The 25713-nt window shown below is 38.2% G+C and overlaps 1 protein-coding gene across 3 annotated transcripts in view; it reads right to left on the bottom strand.

Annotated features, from left to right (window-relative positions):
• Positions 1-208: 208 nt before the first annotated feature.
• DCP1B (decapping mRNA 1B) overlaps positions 209-25713 on the bottom strand; it is a 42711-nt gene continuing 17206 nt past the window's right edge. For 2 of the 3 annotated variants that reach the window (XM_064654545.1, XM_064654547.1), the window contains exons 4-9: positions 19171-19237; positions 16855-16990; positions 11234-11362; positions 9654-10484; positions 2947-3195; positions 209-1161 (exon numbers count right to left, since the gene is read on the bottom strand). In XM_064654545.1, the coding sequence (XP_064510615.1) occupies positions 1081-1161; positions 2947-3195; positions 9654-10484; positions 11234-11362; positions 16855-16990; positions 19171-19237 (1493 nt within the window). In that variant the 3' untranslated portion in view covers positions 209-1080. Of the gene's footprint in view, positions 1678-2946; positions 3196-9653; positions 10485-11233; positions 11363-16854; positions 16991-19170; positions 19238-25713 lie in introns of all 3 variants that reach the window. The other variant, XM_064654546.1, reaches the window with a different exon arrangement.

Genomic DNA, 25713 nt, shown 5'->3' with positions numbered 1-25713 from the left:
CAGCAACAACTGTGTGTTCCTAAAGTGCAGTAAACTGGCACTTCAGCAGCAGATGCTAGTGAAAAATTATTTCAGTCATTTATTCTAATTGATTTAAGATCTCATGTGTCTTCTTGACAAGCATAAAAACCTTTTAAAGTCATACAAACAAGACCCAACAATCCTAAATACATAGTCCATGGTACAATAAAATGAAATCAACACACAGTAGGGATTATCCTTTTTATTTTCTTAAGAAATGGATCAATGAAATGACTGTGCTCCAGGAACACACTAAAAAAAATTTAATAGGATTTTTACACCAGGTAGCCTTCCCCTTAACAAATTTTCACATTGCTTATAATAATGCAGATTGGGCCTGGAATAATAGAAACATGAATCCAGTGCAACCCCAGAGCTATGTGATAGCAAATACATTCACAAACCCACCCCCCCAATTCCTCAAAACACCTGCAGAATCCCACTTCTACATCTAGCTAAAAATATTCTTGTCAAAATAGAAAAAGATTTTTCTACAAAAATTTGGGGGAAAGTCATGACACTTCATCTAAACTGCTTTGCAGACAACTAAGTACGATGATCAATCTTTCCGTTCCATGATTTCACCCGGATTTTCACCCGTTCCTAAAAATAGTCCAACATTGCCACCATGTGGTCAGGGACGGGCACGTTCACCGGGACAGCTGCACAGGACGGCTCGGGGAAAACCCAGGACAAAAACACCCAGTCAATGAATGACCACACTGCAAGTAAAAAAAGGGAAACTGGATCCCTAGAACTGAGTCCTTATGCAGGGAAACCAATTCTAAGCGTGGATCAAGATTAAGAAAAATAATTTAAGATATTTTGTGATTAAGTCTCCAGTATTGTGACGCTCCCCTTGCTAAAGGCACAATCCATTTCCACTCTCTTTTTTTCCTCAGTACAGCATGTCTTTGCCAACGTGCAAAATCCACGTGTATGCAACATGCCCAAGACCATTCACTTCTTCAAACATAAACATACTTGAAAATTTCGAAATCTTTTTTCCTGGAGTTCAGGAAGCAATGGAAATTGAATTAAAAAAAAAAAAGTCATCTTTCACATAGCCTTCTTCATTGCTGCCTTTCTCACACTGAAGAGATATGCTTCGTAAATAATATTTAAGAAGTTGTCATCATTCTGAAAAAAACAAAACAGGTAGTTGTTAGCTGGATAGGCACTTGGACTAAAGAGATTAGAAGGTCATTTATTCCATTTTATGGACCAGATACTTTTCAGCCTTACTCTGTTTTAAAAAGCCAGCAATAGGAAGGCTATTTCCTTTACATAAAAATACATATTATTTCCCAGCCTTGCCAGCAGCCTTACAAGAACTGGATGTGACTGCAGCAATGAGTACACAGAGAGTAGGTTTTCCAGACTCATCATGGATTTATTCTTGCATGATAACCCAGTGACAATACAACCCTGTAATTCCTTCTCTTTACCAGCACTGACCTAGAGATTTCCTTAAACTGTGTCCTCCATCAGGGCAGTCATAATTCCAAGCACATCTAAAGGAACAGAGAAACACCCTGGGTCTTGTTCCTACACTAAATCCTACCTGGGCAAATCCTTGCATCTTGTTTAGCTCTTTTAGGCTTAACACTCCTAACAGATGCTGCTCCTTTTGCTCTGCTGCTTAACTTTTTCCTTCTGAAGAACAATTTGCAAGAATGAGTCAACCCACATTAAGAAAGAATATTATAAGTAGCTCACATAAACATATGAGGATAATTACAATCAAGATGATATTTATGGAAAATCAGGAGCATCCAAGATTGTTGTTTTATATAATGGAAAATGACAGCTAACAAATTGGCAGTAAATAATTTCCAGGTAACTCAGTTAATCCTAACTACCACCAAGAAAAGCAGGGTTAAATATATATTTTACAAGTACAGAGTTACAGAGGGTAAAACACAATTTTCCTTGACTAGTTTCCTTTTTAATTTTATATATACTATCCAGATACTCAAAGTATGTAAAGACAGGATAATGAGATTTTGTTTTTAATCCCAAAATAAAAATACAGGGAAAAATGAGAAAAGCCTCTAATTTGTTAAAGATACTATTTTCTTTTCGGATCTATAATATAAATAGCATTTTAAGTAACTTCAACATTCCAATAACAACTTCTAATTTTATTCCAAAGCCATACAGGCACACAGTTTTGGCCTACAAAGTGGACCCTTAAACCTGTGTCTCTGTGTCTTGTGTTTTGTAGCCAGGTCTTTAGTTATGTAATGTCTCAACTTCTACTCCTCAGATATTCATCACATGGCAAGTTAAGGAAAAAAATATTCATAATTATGCATCATCCCAGAGCAGTAAGCAAGCATCTCATAATGTTGTTAATGCTTTGTCACAATTGAACCTGAAAAACTGCAGCAAAAGGAATTTTATTCAGTTTCATCCTCCAGATCAAATGCTGAGCTGAACTAGTATATATTCATGTTATCTAACCCATAGTTTAAAGTTGCTCACACTCATCCTGCAATTTTAATTTCCCTTCTGAATTCCTCTTACTGCTTATACGCATCTCTGAAATTTTTGGCAGCTGGGATAATCACCCATTATTTATCCTTAGCTAAAAATATAATAGATATCTCTCTGGCTCATAGGCTGACCTTACAAAGCTTTCATTCATTTTGTTCTTTTCCATCAAAATTATTATCTTTCCTGAACCCAAAATCAGACACATTAATCAAAATGCAGTTGAACCACCACTGTGCAAGCAGAAGCTCTCACATCCCCAGCCTATGTCATGGTGCCTTGTTACTAGGCAGCCACAGGGAGCACAACTTCCAACATATATTTTAATTATTCCTTCAGCCTCTAGACAGACACAACTGATCAGAGGGTGCTTATACCAAAATGGGCATCAGGATTTTATGCAAAGTGGGAGAATCCCTGGCGCTTTACCTGGATCAGGTGTAGAAGTGTTTCCTGCAGCTGCATCTTCGTCATGGAGGTGCTGCTGGCCACAGCTGGCTCTGGGGTTTGCAGGGGCAGGAGAAGGTTGGCTGAGCTGGCAGCAGGGTCTTGGCTGGCCCCTGCCAACCGCCCACTGTCACTGGCTTTTGGTGGAGCAGGTGTGGACTGAGTGAACACCATCGGGGACATCAGCAGGGTGGGAGTCACAGTGGCAGGAATGCGCTGAGGTGAGATTACCTGCCCATGTAAAAATAAAGTCATCAATTAAACCTATCCACTTAATTCTATGGGAATGGAGACGATGAAAAGTGCAGAGAAGTTGGCAACAGGCACAAAGACTGCTGGAGATGGATGCACTGATGGAAAACTCCGGCTCAGAACCACCTCTATGGTCTATTTTCAGATTAAAAGGTCTTCCATCCAACTTGAGATTGCAGCAATGGATTCAAGAGTGATTAAATCTATCTGATAGGCACATGATCTTAGGACAAGAGCATCTTATTACAGAAATCAGACCACTATTAAATATCAGTACTTAGAGAATGCAGCTGTAAAGTCTTCTACACAGGGACAGTAAGTCAGTACGTTTAATCTTTGATAATATACTGACATGCAACTATTACTACTAAAGACTGATCTTTGTACCTTATACTAGAAAGTATTTTCCAATTAAAATTTTCACATTACTTTACATATATATATATATGCATATATTTTATCTTCTCATTTTCTTAAGGAGAATGGAAAAAAACCAGAGATTAAGTGATTTATCTAAGAGTCACAGTGGTATGGTGGCACTGTCAGAAACAGAATTCCTAACCAACACAGAGTTGCCAAAATCAAAATGACTCTCAAAGAGAATGAAAGCCTTGATGCTGCAGCAGTTCTGCAAGTTCACTCAGTATCCTAACTATGGCAACCTGCAAAGATGAGTGTCAAATAATTTTTAATTTCAAAATTTGCAATGCATCTTGGAGCTGTAAAACCTGTGGGATTAGCAAATACTACCAGATGTAACATACAACATAACAGAAAGTTAATTCATTTGGTTTGCAGATATTAGACCTCTCTCCAGGTAATTCTAGTAATAAATCTTAATCCTAAACAGCCATCTTCTTGCTATTCATGTATCCAACCTTCTGCTCAAAGAACAGAAAATACAAACTCATTGATACGAGCTCACCAAAGCTCCTTCCTTTTGAACTGGAACATGATTTATTGCTATTATATAAAGGTGAAAAGCTACTGAATCACTTCATTCTGTGTCCTGGGTTCCATTTCAGTTTTGAAGAAAAATTAAAATTAAGAAAATAAAACTGAGGCTGCTCCCCTAGGTATGCAAAACCACATAATTTAATATTAAAGAACATTCCTATTTTTGTAGCTTGTCTTACTCCTAGTTATGATCATTCTGCCCAAGACATGCTTGAACAACATAAGTGAGATCAAAACATAAAAAAAAATAGAAAGAAATGAGGAGGACAGTTCTCATGCTGTTTTACAGAAAATTTAAGGAAGCAGAAAGCCTAGGGGTTAAGAAAGACTCATGGATATTAGAGAGCATGCAATATGCACCTAATGCAAAAACCTCCCCTACCTTTTCAATATTTACCCAGTTAGGTAAATATTGTTTCTGTTTCTCAAATAGAGAGCACTACTTCAAAACTCTTGACCTGCAGCTTTTTTCCAACCCCATGTCATGTAATCATAACAGTGATCATCAGACCTTGTGTTACAAGCTCCTGAACGAGCAGAGGTTTCACTAACTCGCTGTAGGTTTGCTCCAAACAGTCAGGTAGTGCTTCTGTTTGCTCACCTCTGCTTGAAAATCAACACTGAATTCAGAAGAAAACCAATGTGAGTCCAAAGTGACATCCCCCTGTGGAGTGAGACCTTCGGAGTGGGCACAGATGTTCTCCTGTAAGTGAGAGGATTCTTCTCCTGCCTCTGGAAGACTGACTGTCCCCAGACACTTATCATAATTTCTGCTCTACTCATCCGTGCTGCTGAAGTAACTTCTCTTTAATTTACCTCCAGCAAAATTGGCAGGGTTTGCTTAAACAAGATGACTCTCCCTAATGTGATTTAAAGAATGGATATACAAACTGCTCTGCAAGGGCAGAAACCTCCTGCAAAGGGAAGGTTGGGAGCAGCTGGAGGAGATAATCTGTCCCACTGACATGGCTGAATCTACCACAGACTATGTCAGACCCAGATAACGCATCCCTCGAAATCAAAAGACATTTTTCTCTACAGTCCAAGGCAAACAAACAAAACCTGAGACAAACTGCCCTCTTGGTAACATGCAGTGTCTCCTGTCAAACATGTACACACGCTGTGGTTTAAAAGACATGGGAAGAATTATGTCTTCTCAGCATAGAAACGCTTTTGGTAGGACTTGCCAAGCATATGGAAACTATATGGAATGAGCAATATTGCCATCTACTGGTGACACAGCCAACATCTACAGGTCAGTGCAGAACTTCAAACATCCAGGTCAGAAGAACAGAAAACATACATCTCTTTTTTTCAGTGGATAGCATCTGTGTCTCTACACAATATTAAAATGAATTTTTTGCTAAGTGTTCATGCTCAAAACTTCTCTCATCTAACAAACTTTTACATAAACCACATGGGTTGGTTTTTGGTTTTTGTTTTTTAATATAAAGGAAAATTTTCATTTCAGATTCAGTTCAGATCACCTTGAGTCACTGGGACAAATGACACCCACCAAAAAATGGGATGCTGATCTTGACATTAATTGCAATTCCTATAACACCATACTTTTGCAGAAAGCACTGAAAATGCTCTGTAAGGACATTAACAGCCTTTGGACCAATCTTATAGCTTTGAGTCACAAGTCATAACAGCCCTTCCAAAATTCTGTTGATCAACTTCTTTCCCACAGAACCTAACCTGAGCTGCTTGTTCACCTGGCCTCTACTAAATTATCTCCAGCTTTATCAGGTCAACACTTAAATCTCTGAGTCACTAAGAGTAGGAGTCTACCATAAGCTGTGCAGCAATGAAGTAAGAACAATGAGAAAGGTGCAAAACAATTGTTGCAGTATATAGTATTCCTCCTCTGAAGCCCAAGTGCTCCCTAAGATATCAGTCTGATATTCTGTGTGGCTGCTGGCAGATAGATGACATGGTAGCTGGCAAATTCACATAACACCATGGGCTAAGGAATGCACCAGATCTCCTGTAATGCAAACTGATACCTCTGTGGCTCCTGCGTGAGCAGAATCCCACGGGCACCAAGGGCTCCTCTGGAACATCGGAACATCAACACCCAGTGGGTGCTGTGAGCCTCCAACAGTTTTTAGTGGCATTACTTAAAACTGAGAACATCTAATCTAAGAATGGCTCAAGAACTTTAAATGCAGTTAATTAAAATAAAGCTGGTTACAATGCTAACACGGTTTTGTCTTTTAAGTTCAATTTAGAATATTTAATTGATGTTTAGCTACAGAAACTTAAATTAATTTTTGAAACAAGTTTGATGCACCTATTTGCATTCCTCCTGCGCATTTACAATCTCCTGCTGGAACTGCAGTCAGGACAAAGGAGAGGCAATGGTGTGATGCTCACACCAAGGATTCAAGATACCATGCACATACTCAGACGATGTAACGCTATGTACAAAACACACTCTCGACAGAAAAATGCTCCAGGAAATGAGAAAAATGAGCTGCAGGAGAAGTGGCCTTCTGCAGAAAAGATAAATTTATGTCTGGGTTCTTGTAAGCACTTTTAAAACCATAATTCTGATTAACATAAACACTTAAGCACGCATGTATCTATAATCAGGATAACACATGCCTAACACTAAACATATCCTTAAAAGCCCACTGCAGATTAATGCTTTTTTATTGTATCTTAAGCACACGTTACTCACTGTCTGCATAAGGAAGACTTCACAGAATAGGGCTGGCTCCAGACCAGACTGAATGCTTCCAAGTATTATTCTTCGGCTTTTGCTTTTTTCTTATTTTCTTTTTTTTTTTTCCCCCCTCTTATTTTTTTTGGTAACTGGCCTCTTCCTTTCCATGTGGGAGATCACAGTTCTTATACCATATGGAGATGCAGCAGAAGCCAATTTAAACTTGGACTTGTAATGTGTCAATTGTGGAAAAGACTATTGCTTTCATTTTCTTAGTGCTGCTGATGGATTTAGGGTGTTCCTTTAATATGATCTTTCCAACAACAGACACTGTCCAGATACCTCTCTATTTCTGTCAGACTTTTTCGAATGTGCTCTTTCTGATGGTGGAGTGTAGCAGAAGAGGCAATACCAAGAGACAAATAATTACAGAGAACAAACCTTTTGCAGCGTTTGTTGTCAGAATGTGCTTTGATCAATTCTGCATGAGCATGTGCAGATGTATTTGTGCCAATTCAATTTCACTCCAATGTCTACTCTGCAGGCATGGCAGCACTTAAAGCCTCTGCTCTACTGCAAGGATAATATTATAAAGATTAACGTTGGTTTTAAAAGTTGTTTTTTATCTTCCAGGTTTTTTTTCCAAAGGAGGCATATTTCATGTGGCTAATTCATGGCTTCCAGAGGAACACAGGCTCGCTCCTTCATTTTTAGCCTCCCTGCCTTTGCTTTTTTGGCAATCTGCTGCATGTGAAAGAGGCCATTCCTTCCAGACTGCAGAGCTTTAGGTGTCCTAAACAACAATTAGTCATGCTTTCATTATCATTTTAGTCTATGCATTAAATCTCAAAAGCAATACTAAATGTGTAGGAAGAGCTGCATCTAATAGTGTTTCGATGGCAGCTGTGGCTGTGTCAGCCTGTGAAGCCACTCCTAGACAGTCTCAATCTCCTTGGTCTGCTCCCAGCCACAGAAAAGGAGACTGAGAGTCTCAGTTGCTTCCTTTTTTTTTTTTTTAAGGTAAACTTGCAGCAATAATCACAGTGAATGAGACTTGGTCCAGAGAAGATTTTTCTTTTCTCCCAAGCTAGTGTTCTATCCAAACTCAAGCAGTAAAATTGTTGTAATTGCATTATGTCAGACCTCAGTAATTGCCTTTCAATATTGCAACTAATGCTGGCATCGTTTTCTTTTTCATATATACACAAAGTCATTAGCCATAGCAGCATCTATGGGGATTTTTAATTTGAAAAAATATATCAGCATATTTCCTTTTTTCTTATTTATGCATAATGACTGGCACTTGCCTCATTTCACTTTTACCTTCAAAGTAGGAATGTCTGAGGTCCTTATGCTATCAGTACATGTACCAGTGAATCAGACAACTTCTTACATTCAAAGCAGGCAAGTTCCATTCCCAGTGAAAACAAGTGAATTTTTGTGACTCTGGATCTTCTTTTTACTCTTTAGCTCTCCACTGGAAAGTCAGAGTTACCATCTGTAAGCAACCGATTCTGAATAATTTTAATGACTAATCCCCAAAAAACTCTTTCACACAGAGATTCAAAATCATGCTGCATTAATTAAGAGAACAAAAATAATGATGGCTATTTGCTATATCAAATTCATTTTCCTCTGACCTCATCTGTCACAGACTTTGTGACAGATGTGGCCCTTATATTGTTAAATGACTGTTTCAGCCTCTTCACATATAGAACAACTTTCTAGTATGGAGAGGATTCTTGGAGCACATTGAAGTATTCTGTAGTCTTTCATTCAGGTTTTGATAGAAATAGAAAAATAGAATAAAATAGAACAATGGAATAGTTGCAATAGAAAAGCAGTTTCTGAACTTTACACTGAAAAGGGGAATGCTTTTTTAATTGGATAAGTAACTTCCAGACTCAAATACAAGTCATACTCCAATACAACACAAGTCTAGTGGAAGGTCTGTCCACAATAAAGGAAGCTGAAAAGAGCTTAGATGCATCCCTAAACAGGACATGTAAAGACATTCTAGTGTAGAAGATCCTTTAGAAATGTCCAGGATAGGACATTTTGCAATTGCATGTGCTGCTCTTCTGAAGACCAGAAAAAAGTACTCATGAGAGAGATACAGTCTCTTGACATCTGAATTTTTTAAGACACCAATCTGACTTTTAGGATCAAAACCACCAGAATTATGGGGATTTGCTTTTTTGATGGCATTTAAGTACAAGACCTTTTTTCAAAATAATAGATAGCAAACAAAAAAGAATAGCTAATGAATAGCTAGAAGTAACAGGTGTGGTACAAGATAACTAATTCACCAATATACAAACACTTCAGAAAGCTGCTGTTAGAAAACAAGGGACCTTTTAAGCATCTTTAGCAACTGGAATACAGAAGAATGCATATCTACAGAGAGAAAGCTATAACTAATTTTGTAGAAAAAACTATTAAACCCAAAATATTACCCTCATTAACCAGCAGTGACACACAACAGCCTGAGACTAAATATGGGAACTGAAAAGTAGGTGACTTTTCAAAGGGCCTCTGGAAAAACCCAACCCTGCAGTATTTTTTTGGTCATCCCTGATATGCAAGAGATGTGGCCTTCAGTACTTAAACCACCACATTTTGGTAAATCAGAACTTACCTGACGTTGTTAAAGTATCACCTGCAAAATGAAAGACGTGCAACATGTGGGAAGACAGTTACAAGAACATGCTGGCCAAAATGAAGCAAAGACTAACATAATAAATCATCAAGTTTAAAAGACTGCACGAATTTTGTTTATTTATTTATAATTTTTAAAGTTCCCATTTACCTGAAAGAGTGCACTCTGTTTTTCTGTACCAGGTGCCTTTTCTATCCAGGAGTCCAGTGGTTTCAGTGTATTTGTAGTCTGAGTAACAACAGGAAACTTAGCTGCCAACGTTGGTCTGCTGGATACATGCAACTGTTGCTCTTGTTGCACTATCTGGAGTTTTTTCAGTAACTCTTGAGGTGAAATCACCCCAGAATTGGCTGCTTGATTGCCAGAGAGAGAAAGTGGCTGTCTGGGAAGTTTGGATTGTTCTTTACCAAGTGTCTGAGCCTCTAAAGTCTGGCCCGGTAGGGACCCGTTGAAGTACACCAAAGGTGGCTGGCTCATGTTATTCCCTGTGGCTGCCGGTGCTCCCACAGCAGCAGGAGTCCTGCTGAACACGGAAGCCGTCGAGTTCACAGGTGCTGTCGCACCGGGGTCCATTTTTGTCACTGCCCCTGACTGACTCTGCAATTTCTGCAGCAAGCTCTGAGTGCCGGCAGCATCCTGGACCACGTGAGACGGCGCGATACCGTGAGAAGTCACAGGTTGGAAGAGCCCTGTGAAAGTCTCCCCCGCGGGGTGGATGTTGCCGTTCTCACAGAGCCGGTTCTCGGGGAACTCGGCGAGGGGGTGAAGGTCTGTCCCACGCACCATCAGCTTCTGAATGGCGGGGCAGAGCTGCTTCTCCGCAGAGGGCGACTGCCTGCCGGGCTCCTCGTAGGACAGCGAACGTACCACACCCTGCCTGGCGGGAAGGTTCTCCTGGTGCTGCTTGTTAAGCGGTTCTGAGACATCCTGCTTTCCAAACAGTGCTGTCAGAGACAAGTGCTGTGGTTCAGGATCCGCATTCTGTGAGGGGACAAAGGCAAAGAGTAAGCGTAGTTCCCCCACGCCTAAGTTGCATTAAGTGGTGACAGTATTTAGCCAGCGGTATTCAAGGAAAAGCTGAGAAAACTGCTATGCTCTTTTTTCCCCAAGAGGGTTTTTAATAGTTTTGTCACATAGGAAGGGCAAGAAGACTGCTGCCAAGCTGCTAATGTGGGAGAAAAATCACTGAATCTGAGATATAGCAGTGGCTTTGCTTTAAATATCATGAGAGAGCATTTTCTCTTTCAGCCATCAGTGCAATATTAGTAAGAGACAGAAATCTGCCTGTGTATGAAGTAGGGCTGCTTCTTGTGCATCTGCTGGTCACAGCTGAATTCAGTTTTTAGGATTTGGCAGTGTGATTTGGCTTCAAGATATATTGAGACTTTTCTTTATTTAGATTCAATTATTTCACCTAAAGAAAAAACAATAAACACAAAAGCTGTGGTCCAGCAATTGACTAGATAAACTTGTGATCAAAGAAGCATCTAAAATTTGAAAGACTAATATTTCTTTGTGGCATCATGATAGCACGTCTGTAATTCACGTGCTTCCACATCGCACGGTGGGGGTTGAGGAGCTTTTATAAAACAGATTAGTTGTGCATTAAAATCATTCCTTACAGTGGTTCCATCTCAGATTCCTGCACTGACCTTCCCACTGAAATAAATATTCCTACAGGGTTCCTTGATTACAGCAGCACTAGTCAGAAAACACACAGCACATTTTACCTTGCTTTGCTGGGAGAGTCGTTGCTGCTGGTTTTCACTGGGCTTCACTGGAATCGGTTTGATCAGGTTGGGGTTGTTATAGATTGCAGAGGAACTGGTTATTTGTTTTGGCTCTGAGCAGGTCTTACACTGCAACAGAAAAGAAGTATCTTTTAGTAGGTGTGACAATATCTTTTCCCCATAGTTCGCAACTGTAGTAAAATACAGACATAAACAGGTATTCAGTAACCAAAAATGCTAATTGCAGCACTGATTATGAACTATCATGCTACTGGAAAAACTATAACAACTGCAACCTAATTTTCTAGAACCACGAGGCATATGAAAAATGAACACTTGATTCCAACATTTCCCTAGTATGAGACTTCCCTCTAATTTAAATCTCAGTACTTTTTTTGATCTTCTGCTTTTCCTGCACTTAACAGAACATAAAATAATTTTTAAAAGCACTTTAGAAACCAAGCAACAGACATGCTTTTCCTGCATCAATAGGCAGCTAGAAGTAGTTCAGATCCATAAAGGATAAATGTGCCTATAAAGAACACTTAAAATGCTTTTTTTAAAGAGCAGAATTATAACTCAAACTCTTTTACATAAATCTTCAGTTTGTGGGAACTTGGAGGATGCATATATCTGCACAGAAAATTAATGAAAGATTTAATCAGTTTGTAAAATCAGTATGTTTTCTTATTAAATATGACAATATTAATAACAAATTTATAAAAAGATGGGCAGAGACAAATAACTAAAAGTCATCAGGGACATGGAATAACTGTCCTATGAAAAGGGCAAGATTTAATTCAGAGAAAACCCACAGAAAATGCTGCATGAAAGAGATAGAAAAGGAAAAGGTGAATAAGATGCTCCTTTTTACATTGTAAAATATAAGAATATAGTCAATGAAACTAAAAAAAATTGGGGTATACAAAGAATGCTACTGTCAGTAGAAAAGAAAACAGTATATTGGAAGTCATTGTCACTTGATACAATTGAAACCAAAAAACTGGAAAGACTTTGAGAAGAATTATCTAACAAAAAGTTAATCCTATCCAACAATAATATTCATAGTTTAATTATGTGAATTTGATGGGCTCTAAATTTTACACTGCAGGACAAATGCCTGGGTGAGGAATGATCAATTTTGGTTTCTCATTCTTTCCTCCAAAAAGCCCAGTCTTGTGTGTTACTGGGAACAGAATTCTGGGCTGGGCAGACTATGTGGACACACAGCAGAGTCACTGCCAGAGCCACTGCCAGTGTTCTTTCCAGAACTTTCTGAGACAAACTCCTTGGCTCCTAGGCTAGGTGAGAAAATAACCCCCACTCTCAAATATACAAAACTCATCATTTAATTGATTTCTGACACCTACTGCAGCAATAAACAAAGACATGCTGGTGCCAGGGCTGCTCAGTAAAGCAGAACCAGAGTTCTCCTGGGGACTTAAGGGGCTCTAGGAGGTCCTGAATGCTTTCTCTGCAACATTTATCCTCAGGAATCCCAGGCCCCTGAGGCTGGTGAGAAAGTCTGGAGTGATGAAGACTCCCTTGGTGGGGGAGGATCAGGATAGGCAGCATGAAGCCCCTATTTGATCTGTACTAAAACATGTGAAGAAGATTTTGTTTTTCAGACTGGACAGATCCTACATGATACTACAAAGACCAAAACTGCACTTCAGCAAGGTTAAATAGCTTTTTTCTCCCAAACTGTTCTCTTTCTAATGATGCTGCTTTTTCTTCAACATACCTCCTTCTTACTGCTATTTTTCAGCATAACCCACATAAGCTTTTTATTTAACATGGTGGATAACATACTCTTGAATATTTCACAATGAGTTCTGCAGAACTTAAATAATATCCTTATTTCCTCAGGATATTTTAAAAGGCTTAATTCTTCAGAAACCATAAATACCTTAGATTCCACTGTCATACTCTGCATGATCATAGAACTAAGCATATAAAAATGAGGCAAGAAGCAGCAGAGTTTAACAGAGTTAACATTATATAAGCATTTTTCAGACCAAATTCCTCAGCAAAATGAACATCAGTATACACAAAAGCCTATAGAGAATGACATTGACCTGACTTGGTATCATTGCTGTGATTTAATAACATGGCTGCTAGGCTGGTATCAAACACAGAGTAGTACATTGAAGAGAAAAAAAAGCCTATGATGATTTCAAAAGAATCTGTGACTATTGGAGCTCAGAATATAAGGCCATTTTGGCAGATGGGGAGCATGGCCTTGCTGATGAGTAAGTTAGGAGCACCAGCATGACATTTTAAGCAACTGTCAGCTAGACAGGTAAAGAAGGTACCAGATGTCATCATCAACAAACAGAAAAAAGCAGCATGAAAGAAATGTCACCATGCTCTTTAGTGACAGAACTCATCAGCTACAACATTTGACTTTGTCTTGTTCAAAACTATGCTCCTACAAAGGATGCATAAGAAATCAAAAGGTTCTAAGATCAAGTCAAAGAAAGGTTTGGTAACATTGGAACAAAACGTGGTGAACGCGAATCAAAAAGCGCAAGAACATCACTGAGGATGTTTTGGTGAGTTTGGGATAGGCAGAGACACTTGAGGAAAACAGCTGCTCTGTGTTGTGAGATTCCATAGTCCACCTGTACAACATGAAGCTCAAGCTGAACAGGACAGCCAAAGGAAACAGATGATGGATAAGCACAGAAGCTCAGCACTGCAGTTCTCCTGAAGCAAATACCATGTCACATCCCAGTCTTATGCTCTGTAGTGAAAACCTGACTTTGAGACATGTGAGCTACAAAGAACTGACAAGAACAAGGAGGAGATGCTAGAAGGTCTGGTACAAGGAAAGAATATCAGCCACAGCTTGATGGAACTTAGAAGAGCTTTGTGAACTGATGTCTGCGCTGAAAGAAATGAAGTGGGCTTTGAAGTCAGAGCTTGAGTGCAGACCTAAAAGGCCGTGGAAAGTGAAGATTTCTACCTACCTGATGTAGTGCAGCTACAAAATGACATTAATGAACAGTCACATGAAGGTGTACAGGGTGCTCAGCAGAAGAGAGTAACTAAAGAGGATAAGAACTGTCTCCCAGAGGAGCAGTAGCAGCAAGGCTTTCCAGTCAAAGCCCTGCTCAAGTGAGACATATGGAACCACTTCAGACTATTTAAGCACAGTAATGTCAACTTTGCATCATCCAGGCTGCCTATGGCAGTGCTCTCAGGGAAGCCAGACCTTCTGTATCCTACCATCAAGTCTTTCACACAGTCAATAAACCAAAAGCTAAGACACCTGAAAACTTTGAAACTATATTCCTGTTTGGTCAGGGCAGTACCAGTGGAACATTTTGCTTAAAACCAGTGAAGATGCAGGCAAAGAACACAAAGAGAAGTCCAGAGGTCGTGCTTGCACACTGCCAGAAATTATGTTCTCATCAAATGGTTGTGTGTCCTTAGTAATGAAGAAGGAAGGTTCAGTTATATTGGACACATCAAGCAGACAAAGGACATCCACTTAATTTGCCCTTTACTGAATCAAAGATGGTGTGGTAAGTGGGTAGATGCTGGAGAAGATCTGTGCAGCACAGAGCTAAAACCAGAGCTTGTCCTGCAGTACAAGGCACAATGGTTAAGGAGAAACACATTTTGTCATGCTTTGTTCTGTACCCTCAGAGCTGTTCTACTGTGTATCTCCCTGGCTATCATTATGAGGCCAGCTAACACCACTTTTTCTTGCCAGAGATCAAGAGAAGGTAAGTGCATAAGAAGCACAGTTTTCAAAAAATAATTCAGTGATTTAGCATCTTAAAGCTCCATTAAAAAAAAAAAAAAAAGGAGGAGGGGCCTGTGTATTTTATTTTGCATGTAACCTCTAAACGTGTAACTTAATTTGGGAACAAGATATACCCTTCAAAATCAGTTACACCACTAAAAATGGAGCAAATTTCCTTAAAAGAACACCAAGAAAATTGGTGTTCTTCCAATACTTTAAAACACCCTCTTCACTGAAACAACACAGAATTCAAAAAGGAGCACAACGTATTTCATAACTGGTTTTAGCACATCAGCATTTTAATTCATAATACATACACTGGCAATAAAGTGGATGTCATAAAGCAGCCAAAACATATTGACATTAAATACAAAAATGGTTGTCATTGCTTTTATCTATCACACTCTTTTGAAATTTATATTGCTAACAAGACAAGAAATCACACATATCCTGCTCTTAAGAGGTAAGACACTCCTAGTACTCATGTTCCAGAGGAAGAGGAAGTTATCATGTTAGTTTTTATTTTCTTGGCAATCCCTTAAATGCACAAAGATTAAAAGATGAAGTAAGAAGCAAGTTTTCAAAAGATCTTATCTGCAAAGGGAAAAGACCTAAAAGATATTATTTAAACAACAGAACTTCCTCTTCTTTGTCTTGATTTTCTGTGTGCTAATGTAGAAATGGAAGGCAACTTCTTTTAGATTTATTACCTCCTTTTCACAGAATCTGAAGACAGCTTAATATTTTTCCAGTTTTCCATTTACAGTATTTTAAGATTATTTAATGGAAATATCTTAAACATTTGGTAACATCTCAGATCACACTCTCTAATGCCAACACTAGATACTGATTCAGTATTAAAACATAGAAAATATACCCGTTTCTGGAAGTGTTTGTCCACCATAATACTTTAAATCAGAAAATACAAAGGCCCCAAGCTTCAAAAGAAACTGTACCACCACAAAAAAGGCTGGATATCACCATAACTCAAACAGTTTGCTATTATCTTTCTGAGGATGTTATTCGTAGCTACATTTCAGAAAAAAAATAAACATGAAATTTAAAGAGAGAAAAAGATATATATATATTTCTAGACTCAGAACACTTATGAGCTTTATTATTGCATGACAGCACATAAGCAGTACAGGAAACAGCAGCAGGAACCTGCAGGCTCTGTAACAATTTGCAGCTTATATATGAATAGTTAAAATTATTAGATTTTTATTCCCCAAAGTAAAACGTTTTTGATTGCTCAATAATAGAGAACATTATTAGTCCATTAGTTACTTCTTTATTTAGAAGCCTCAGAAGACCAAAGAAGCACATGGGCTGAAACCATACTGCATTTCAACCTTTTCATTTCCTTCCATTAGTGTCTGAAAGTAGCTAACAACCACAATTAAAAGCAGTAACTTCACTGTCAAAGGCCTCCTCTGAGCCAAGTCATTTGTACAAACCTCAGAAACTGTTACCAGGTGAACACTTCACCCAGAAAAAGGGCACAAGGTGCTACTCAATAAGCACAGGAGATCTAAGGATAAAAATGAAAGGCAATTGATACTTGTTCTTACCCTCTACCATTCAACAAATAAACAATCATATACATGTTCTCCTTCCAGAAGTCTTTATTGATGGCATTTATTTCTTTTGAGCCCTTAGCAAATTCTGTCAGAACTTTTCTACCAGCTGCTCCACAAAACGAGAGAGCACACTGTCCAAAAGCACTTCACTTTGGAGTAAAACTATTCAAAAAGGAAACAAACCAAAATCAAACCTTTTTTATGTTTCATAATGTAAAGGAGGAGCATGTTGGCATCATAGCATTGCCCAAAAGAAACTTCTTCTTTTCATAAGCAGCAAGTCTCACCTTGGTATACTCATCTTTGGCCTTGGTGAGCATCCGTAAGATATCCACTTCTTTGTTGTTAGCAGAGTTCATAAGCATTGGGGACACTCCTGTTCCTGTGCCCTGCTGTGCTTTGAATTGTTCCTGCTGAGTGAGGCTGAAAGGTGGAGGGGAGAGGAGAATATACAAGACAAAAAACCCAGATAAAATATAAAAAGTTTAACCACAACTACCGTACAATGCTTAATTGAAACTCAAATATTTTTGTTTTCCCCCATCTACGTTAAAGCATGTATTAAAAAGATGTCTATCAAAAGATCTCTATAAATCCATAATTTGACATGAGATCAATTTGCTCCCATCTTGAATACACCAGACCACAGAATAAAATTTCTGCAACTGAGTCACAATTTCTATATCCAGAAGGAGCAGGGAATTTATAGTGTTATTCAGTTCTGCTGGTGGTGGAGGATGGCAAACACACACAAATCAGGCATTAACTACTAGCAAATGACCAATTTCCTGCCCCAGCTGTTTTACTATTATTGTAGAATGCTGAGAATTAAAACACGCAGCCAATTGGCTGAGCAACAGGGTATTTTTTATCTATATGAAATACTGCTATTATAAACCACTACATGTGGTTTACATTTGCATGAATCCTCTGAAAACTAGGTTTTATTGTAGTAAATTACCAGTTTGAGAGCACCTAATCACCACCAACTGAAACTTGAGCTAGTTAACTAAAACGAGCTGTCAAAAACCTGGGTTTCCTGGGGTTCATTGCTTATTTCTGTAAATTCATCCCCATCAATTATTTCTTGGGTCACAACTGACTCATTTTAGAGCTGTAGCATATACAGTAAAACCAACAAACCCCACTAAACAAACCCTCAACACTGTCACAGTCAGTGTTTCACAATGTTTTGTCACTGCAAAATGAAAAGCAGCAGGTAGTACTTTAAAAAAGGATATACAGAGGAAACATGACTACCTTCCCATCCAGTATTTTATCACAAATACGATCTGGAATGTAGCAGTAGAAGAGTTAGAGCACTTTGCTATGAACTGAGATGTGTGAGGATGAGCCCTGTGTGGACTTGTACTGCAGGGCACATAAATGGGCTTTTGGGCACTTGGCAACTTTGCCAATCAAACTTGATGTCACTCCCTCAGCAAGCCTCTGGCTACAGAAGCTGTTAGGACTGAGACAGATGACCTGAAAGGGAGAGTTCCACAGGTCTTTGCACTGTGCTTTGTTAGCACCTAATACTGCCAGCTTGACTGTACCCACTTCCCATGGCTTTGCTTGGGATGATAAAGATGTGGCTCTACATCATCCCTCCTCCTGTCCCTTGCAAGATTTGTGATGCAATGATATGTCCAGCCCTCTGTACCACAGGAAACTGGAATATCCAATCACTGCCTGTTCCTACCCCAGCCCCTTCAGTATATCCTCCACATTATAGCTCTAAAAAATTTAGATTGCATATATTGATAAAATTTGTGAGACTTCAGCTCTTTCCTCCTCCAAGCAAACATTAAATCCTGCAGAACACAGTCATAAGAAAAGGCTCATTGCAAACAAGCCCATAATTAGGCTGCCTGAGGGCAGAGAAGAAGAATGAGCCTTGTCCATCCTGGACACATGAAGAAAGGAGTGAGAGTGGAAAAAACTATCCATGACATTCTCATATTAAAAACCAGCTGAGAATATAGTTCTGTGTGATCTCCAACTTGACTGCAAAACTAAAGCTTCTGTAATACGTATAAAATAATAACATCTTTATGTACACAAAAGTAAGAAATTCAAAGATAACTGAAGTCTTGCTTTATATTCCAAAAACAAAGTGAATTTTGTACATATTTTGTACAAATGAAGAAGCAGGAATTCAGTCATGATGTACAAACAGGACAAAACCCACAGAAATTGTATTAATATATTATGCCTTCAAGATAGCCTGCACTTACCTTGATTGAAGAAAAAAGGTAACAGTAACATTGAAAATCAAAATCTCCCCAAACCAAAAAAATACATTAAACCCCCAAAGAAAACAATTCTTCAAAACAGATCTCTGAGTCATCAGGAAATAAATGATATCAACTGTTACACTCGGATGTAGCTGGAAAGCTGCACTACAAATTAGGAATAAGTATTGCAATACAGTGACTTATTTCTGATTATACAAAAGGCAGGCTTGACAACTGCAACAAAGTTTATAAATATAGGTTTAAAGCAGAAAGGTATGATCGCTCTAGAAATATAATGTGCATGTATGTACAGAAATACATACATAAAAAAGCACATAAAAAAAGTCTTGGTTACCCATCACTTACTTTTTCATGAGCTCTGCAATTCTTTGGCATTCTTCCTTATCATAAAACCAAATCCCATATATGGACACTGCAAATGCACATCAAACACAAACTATGAGAATCTCCTCAGACAGCAATTCTACTTGGTAGATATTTAAAAGTGACCTGTAAAGAAATTTTAAAATTTATTTCTGTCTTATGTTTTCCCCATCTATAAACAAAAAAAGACACCTGAGATCCTACAAAAATCAGAAAAGATCAAAGGCACATTTCTAAGCATGTAAATTACAAGCTCTTAAATATTCAACAGAGGCAAAGGTATTTGATTCTTTTCTTCAGAACATGAAACCAGTAGGGTTTTTTTCTTTAAAATCTTTTTCTCTGACATTTTTTTCAGTTGTCATATCACATCCATTAGACTCCAGCTTACTGCAGGGAGTGTTGCAGCATACATAAGTAGGAAAATCTGTTTAGCTTTCAACAGTGTTCAGGTCTATCCTATATAGCATCAAAGTTGTTGAAGCAGTAGGAACAGAGCTCTGCCTCCCTGTAGATTTCCTATAATGCTGCCCATTATTTTCACCACAAAAGTAGTAACTATCTGCAGCCAACCCCAAGATTAGAATTCTATGCATAAGTTAAGATCTTCACTAAAGTAAGTGCAGCAACAACAGATTTGAATTTACTTGTATTTCAAGGTTTTCAAACATACACACTGCTAAGGATACCATCATGATGGTAAGAACCATAATGGGACTGTAGTTAGTGCAGGTTCCATAATCATCCTAAACAGGGAGCTTTTTTCCACTCACAGCCATGTGATATAGCTCTGGTAAGATAGCCTGGGAATAAATCTACAACACTGTCTCAAAACAATCTGTCCACATTTGTCAGGGTAACTGTCCTAGTTTTAACCTCAGGCATCTGCTGCGAGAAGAGGAAGGCAGAAGCACAAAGGCTTAACACAGATCTTCCCATCTCTATCACCACAACCTTGTGCACCATCCATGTTCATGGCAACAAAGAGGTAGGTGCTGTGTTTCTTCCCCCTTCCCCCTCCTACTCTATTGCAAGCAAGAGTTTTCTCTTAACCTTACTAAGAAATGGCAGTTCTTAACACGTCTTCAAACACAGCAGTGGCTAGATTTCGTCTGAAAATGGGTTTCATTTGAAATGGATTGAGTACCTGCTTAAAAACAACTGCAGCACTGACCCTGATGATGTAATATTTCCTCAGATCAGCAGAATCCAAAAGCAATAACTCCTTCAATTCCACTGAGCCAAACCCGGGGCACATGAAGTGTACGTTGGCTTTGTTAGTGTTTGGAAAGAAAACGAATGTACAGCTGCTTGTAAGACACAAGTGTAATATTTTTCTCCATTTCCCCCTCAAATTTTTCAGCTGTGTATTGTCTTCTATAGAACTAAAAATGGTTCAAACTGTTTAATGCAGCACGCTGGTGAAAAGTCTAAACTATCCCAAACCCCAAAAGACACCCTGTAGAAATACAAAAATTGACTTTTAAAAGATGTATTGTCCTTTTTATGACTAATGAAAAGGGTGATGATTTCTATTATTCACCTAAAAAAGGCAAGTAACATAATACGCACCAGTGGTTCTACAAATATGCAACATAAGAGCTGAACTGCACAAATGATCTCAGTTTTTTTAACATAAATATTAAAATATGCATGAAAATATACATTAATATTCTAGCACATTCCAATAGGCATCCAATAATAAATTGTGAATCTGTAGAAGAGTGTGTGAACTCACAAGGTTCCAAAACACCAACCTGTTATGCAAAACTACACATTCTTCTGATGAAACACATTTGAAAACTTATTGTCCAAATCACAACTAACCCTATATTCTTCAATCCAACAACACAGCAAGCAGACTGAGAGCCCCAGACAAATCAAATTTGCTTTAATCAAGATTCTTCTTTGTTAGAAAAAAATCTCCCACGCTGAAGAGTAATGATGAAATTTTGGCCATCTGCTTCATCTTCTCAAATTTTTTTATGTCTGCCACAGCTGGTGGCACCATCAATACGAAACACAGGTTGAGCAGCTTCACCTTTTGGCCAACTGATCAAACATGTCATAGACTACTTATGAATATCTAATAAATCTGAATGCTGACAGTCCCTTGGAAATGCTGCAGGGCTTCTGGCCATTCAAAGTTGAAAGACTGGAATCAACTACTGTTGGAATCAACAGTAAACTGTTTACTAGTTTACTTCAACTCAGTGACAAACACAAGTAAACTGTCTGATAACCAGTATAACAGATAATTTCAGATTTTACAGGACTACAACTAATATTTTGAAATAGAATTCCAACAAATACAAACCCATTTCAGATCACAGAATAAGGACACTGGGTCTGTCCCACCAAACCAAACCACCACCATTAACTCCAGCTTTAAGCCAGGATACTGCAGAGCCAGAGACCTTCAGCCTAGATGTCAACTGAGCTTCAAACCCACTCACAGTTCCCTTCTCACCTCAGTCAAATGGTACTTTCAACTCAGATTAGGAAGCACAGCTGAAAGCCAGCTAAGACCAAAGCCCAACAACCTCTGAGCTTACAGCTCACCCAGTTGGGAGGGAAATCTTTCAGAAGTGGACAGTTCTACCCTTCTTCCTTCCACACTTCTCCCATCTGCCCAGAACAGAGGAACACTTCAGAAACACACTGAGAAATAATCACTCAGCTGCTCCATTTGTGGCAGCACAACATACTCTGAGCTCTTGCATGCATGTGAGAATGAGGTACTGGTGAGAAGGCAGTAAATTGTGGGAATCTGAGATACCTGGAGTAACCATGGTGTAAATTCACACTACAGTACTATATTCTGCTATAGTCTGCATTTAAGGGAGAAAAAAGTGTAAATAGTAGTAGTAAAGATGTGTATTAATGGCCTTCACCTTGATTAATGATGAACACAAAATGGCAAAAAGAGTTCTGATGTGTGTGACAACACATAAAAACCCACAACCAGAAAAAGAACCCAAGATGATTACAAACTGTAACCGTCAAGTGGTGAACCTGGCACACTTGTACACACACAATAACAATTTCACTGCAAGCTTTCTACCATCCTGAAAACACTGCATGTCTTATCAGGATTAAATCTAAACAGATTACTTTTATCTGCCTTCCCTCTCTATCAGACTGCTTGACAAAACTGAATTCCTGATCTAAGTATCATCTGCAGAGTGGTAATTTCACTAAAATATTCACATCAAAAATACATCATGAAACAGCAGAGGAAAAAGCAAATTTTTCTACTGCTGCACAGAAGAGGAAATATTAAGTCACTTTTAGGCCCAGCTTCAACCAGAAAGTTACCCAAGAAGAGATTATTGTAAAAAACCAGAAAAAAAAAATCAAAATCAATTGATGACATTAAAGGAAAAAGAAAGCATCAAATTACAATGTTCTTAACAAGATTACACAAAGCTAGAAGGATATAATGCAGCTATCAAATCAAGAAGATCCAATTAATATTGAATGGGAAGCTAAATAAATGACTGAAATAATCTAATTGAAATTATTAAATATTAAGGGATATCAGTCTTTAGAATTTTTTACCTTTGGAAAAAGGTAGACTACCCATAAATCAAAACTGAAGAATTTTGAACTGAAAATCTGTGAAGCTCCTTTAATAGCTCAGTGGTTGAGTTTCAGGAAGTAAACTATTTAAGTTTTAAATCACGACTTCAGAGCCAATTCTACAGCTTCCGCCTTACAATTTTCATTTTTTGGCTATGGATTTCTCCTGTCCTCACAAACACTAGAGCACTTGATACTATTTATAAGCAGAAGCTGACAGCTGCTATCTACCAGAATTATGGATAACAATTTCTAACCTCTCAGTATTTGAAGCATTTATTTAGTTATTATGATAATGCAGAATTTCCTATCAACTTGAATCATTCACGTTAAGTATTCTATTACAAAGGACAGCATTCTCTAGGATTATTTGTTTTACTCTTTATTTTTCCAGCCATTAGCTTTTTTTGCCTTCTATTGGCTAGATGTTTCCATTACCAAAGTTTTTCTTTCAGTGCACCTGGAACATACGATTTTTAAGCTATTGCTGCACAGACTGTATAAAGTATTTAAGGTTGGTAAAAATTAATACAGAAATAACTACTTACTAGAGACTCCCCCATACCCTGCTGGTATTACAAATACATAAATAAAATTGTTCTTAAACTTTCATATTTTATATCATGCTTCTTAAGGTACTTTATTCCCTATGTATGGTCTAGACTCTTGCTCCTGACTATAAATCATAAATCCATGTAAATCCATGCCTGGCTATATTAAAAAGCAGTTCCTGTACACACATCTCACGTGGCAGCCAGACACCTTCATGTTGGTCGTCCTTTCTCTTTGCTGTCTACCATTCCTGTAATATTTGTCTCTTCAGCAAACTATCAATGCTTGCATATCTTTTCCTAGTACTTTTTAAAATACTGCAGCCCCCAATTTGCAGCACCTTCTGAAAAAGGAACCAAAGTGAGTTATACCCACAGTAATAATTTTTAATCTACCAGTTCTTCACCTAAAACATGAACTAAAGCATGCCATGTTAATTTTGTGCTCCTCTACTCCAGTGTAAGTGTATTTCTTTTGCCCATGATGTTTACAGTCACAATACAAGCATATGATGTTCCACCTACTTTGCTCAGGCTCAAGAGGTGCAGGAAACTTGCCTGCTGAAGCTCTACATCCTGCTCTGCAGCACAATGCAAGAGAGGACTGCAACAAAGGAAAGCAAATACAAAAAAGCCTGCAGCTGAGGCAACTGCACAGTCTCTTGGAAAGCTGAATTCCATCTCTGATGCTGCCCCAGAGATGTTGTGCAATGATACACAAGCTGTGAAATGTCATCTTAAGTGGCTGCACTGACTGTGTGTGCCTCATTTCCCAGTGTTTGATTTGAGATCCCAGACCTCTGGGAAAGATTTGAGAGCAGGACCTGCAAAAACACCACCTACTTACGAGCACAATCAAATCCAAGTCTGTAAGAAGTGGTTTTGATCATGTGAATAATAAGTTCAGTTTGCTCATGAGTTATCAGCTATTATACTGATTATTTTTGCAGAAAACAACAAGAAAAAAGCAATTAATAATTCTGTCCCTAGTGCAGAATTTCAGTGGCATATAACAAAGCAAGAGACCCACGTGTCAGTTATGAGAAAAAAAGCCAGAACACTGAGTAGCCACTCTTCATGTGAACATCATTCTGACTGTTTGATAACTGAAACAAAGTCCTTATGGCAAAAGAAAATGATCATGTGATATAAAATTCCATAAACAGAGAGATCACACAAGCAACCCTAATTTTGCTATTTCCCAGTTTAAGAGTCAAAGTTCTTCTAGCTCCTAACAGCCTTTAAGTTCTTTCAAACACAACATTTTGCTTAGGTCTTTAGGTACTTAAAACCAAAACACTAAAAAAAAAATTTAAATTTTATCCTATTGTACCATGTTGATAGTAATGTGGCCCATCAACAGGACTGGAATTTTTAGATCTTTTCCTTCTCTACATTGTGCAAAGCTGCATAATACAACATATATATAAAAAATGTATTTGCTTCTAAATAATGGAAATCAGCTCTAGACATATCTTGTTATTTCAGGAGGTTTTTAAAGGGGAACCAAAACTTTTATGACTTCTCAGGCACAAAAATGTCAATAAAGTGAAGCAAGGGAAGAGTTTTTAAGGTAACAAAAATGTGTACTTTGATATGAGCTTAACCTAAATTCCTAAAAAGCTCTGAAAAGACCCAATCTGTTAAATCATCAGACACTTGTTCTTTCATTTAAAGGCTGACAAAGCTTCTAATCCACTTACTTGGGGAACTGCTAATAAAGAGAGGGAAAAGGATGACTTGGTATTTCCATTATTTCAAATGTTTAAAATATTAAATACAAACGAGCAAGAAAAAAAACCAAACACCAAAACAACCAAACCAGTTAAAGGGAAAAGAATCCTACTTGGAGACATGTTAATGCAAAGCAATGATCAGACACAGAGAGTGAAAATATGCAACAACAAAACCCCCAAGAAAATGAAAAAGCCCCTCAAAACCCCTTCCCCCAAAAGCAAATGGTTTGAGAGTGGGCAATGATTGGCAACACCACTGAAGTCAAGAAAAAGTTCCTCACCACCATCTGTTTAATTGTGCCTGGAACTATGCCTTAAAAATCAACATAAGAAACAATTTTTGTTAATAGAATGGACCCTGGAATGTCCTTGCCATCTTCTACCAGTCACGAAAGTTGGGTGACTAATTTGCAGACTTCCAGATAGAGCCAGCAAACATTTCTGATTTCATGAGGCAAAAAAAGGGACAACAGAGATAGTGAATTGTTTACTAAATAAATGTCTGTGGCTCTACTGTGAGAGCCTGACTTCAGGCAGATTTTTAATCAAAATTTATCAGAAATTCTTTATGGTAAAAAAATTAACTCTGTAGCAGAGACATAAAATTAGCTCACTGGAACGCCCCCTAAAATAGCCTCAAAGCTAAAGTTCTGTTA

The sequence above is a fragment of the Pseudopipra pipra genome, chromosome 5 (genome assembly GCF_036250125.1).
Source record: "Pseudopipra pipra isolate bDixPip1 chromosome 5, bDixPip1.hap1, whole genome shotgun sequence".
Lineage (NCBI taxonomy): Eukaryota > Metazoa > Chordata > Aves > Passeriformes > Pipridae > Pseudopipra > Pseudopipra pipra.
The sequence above is the reverse complement of the archived record's forward strand: the minus strand, read 5'-3'. Positions and strand labels throughout refer to the sequence as shown.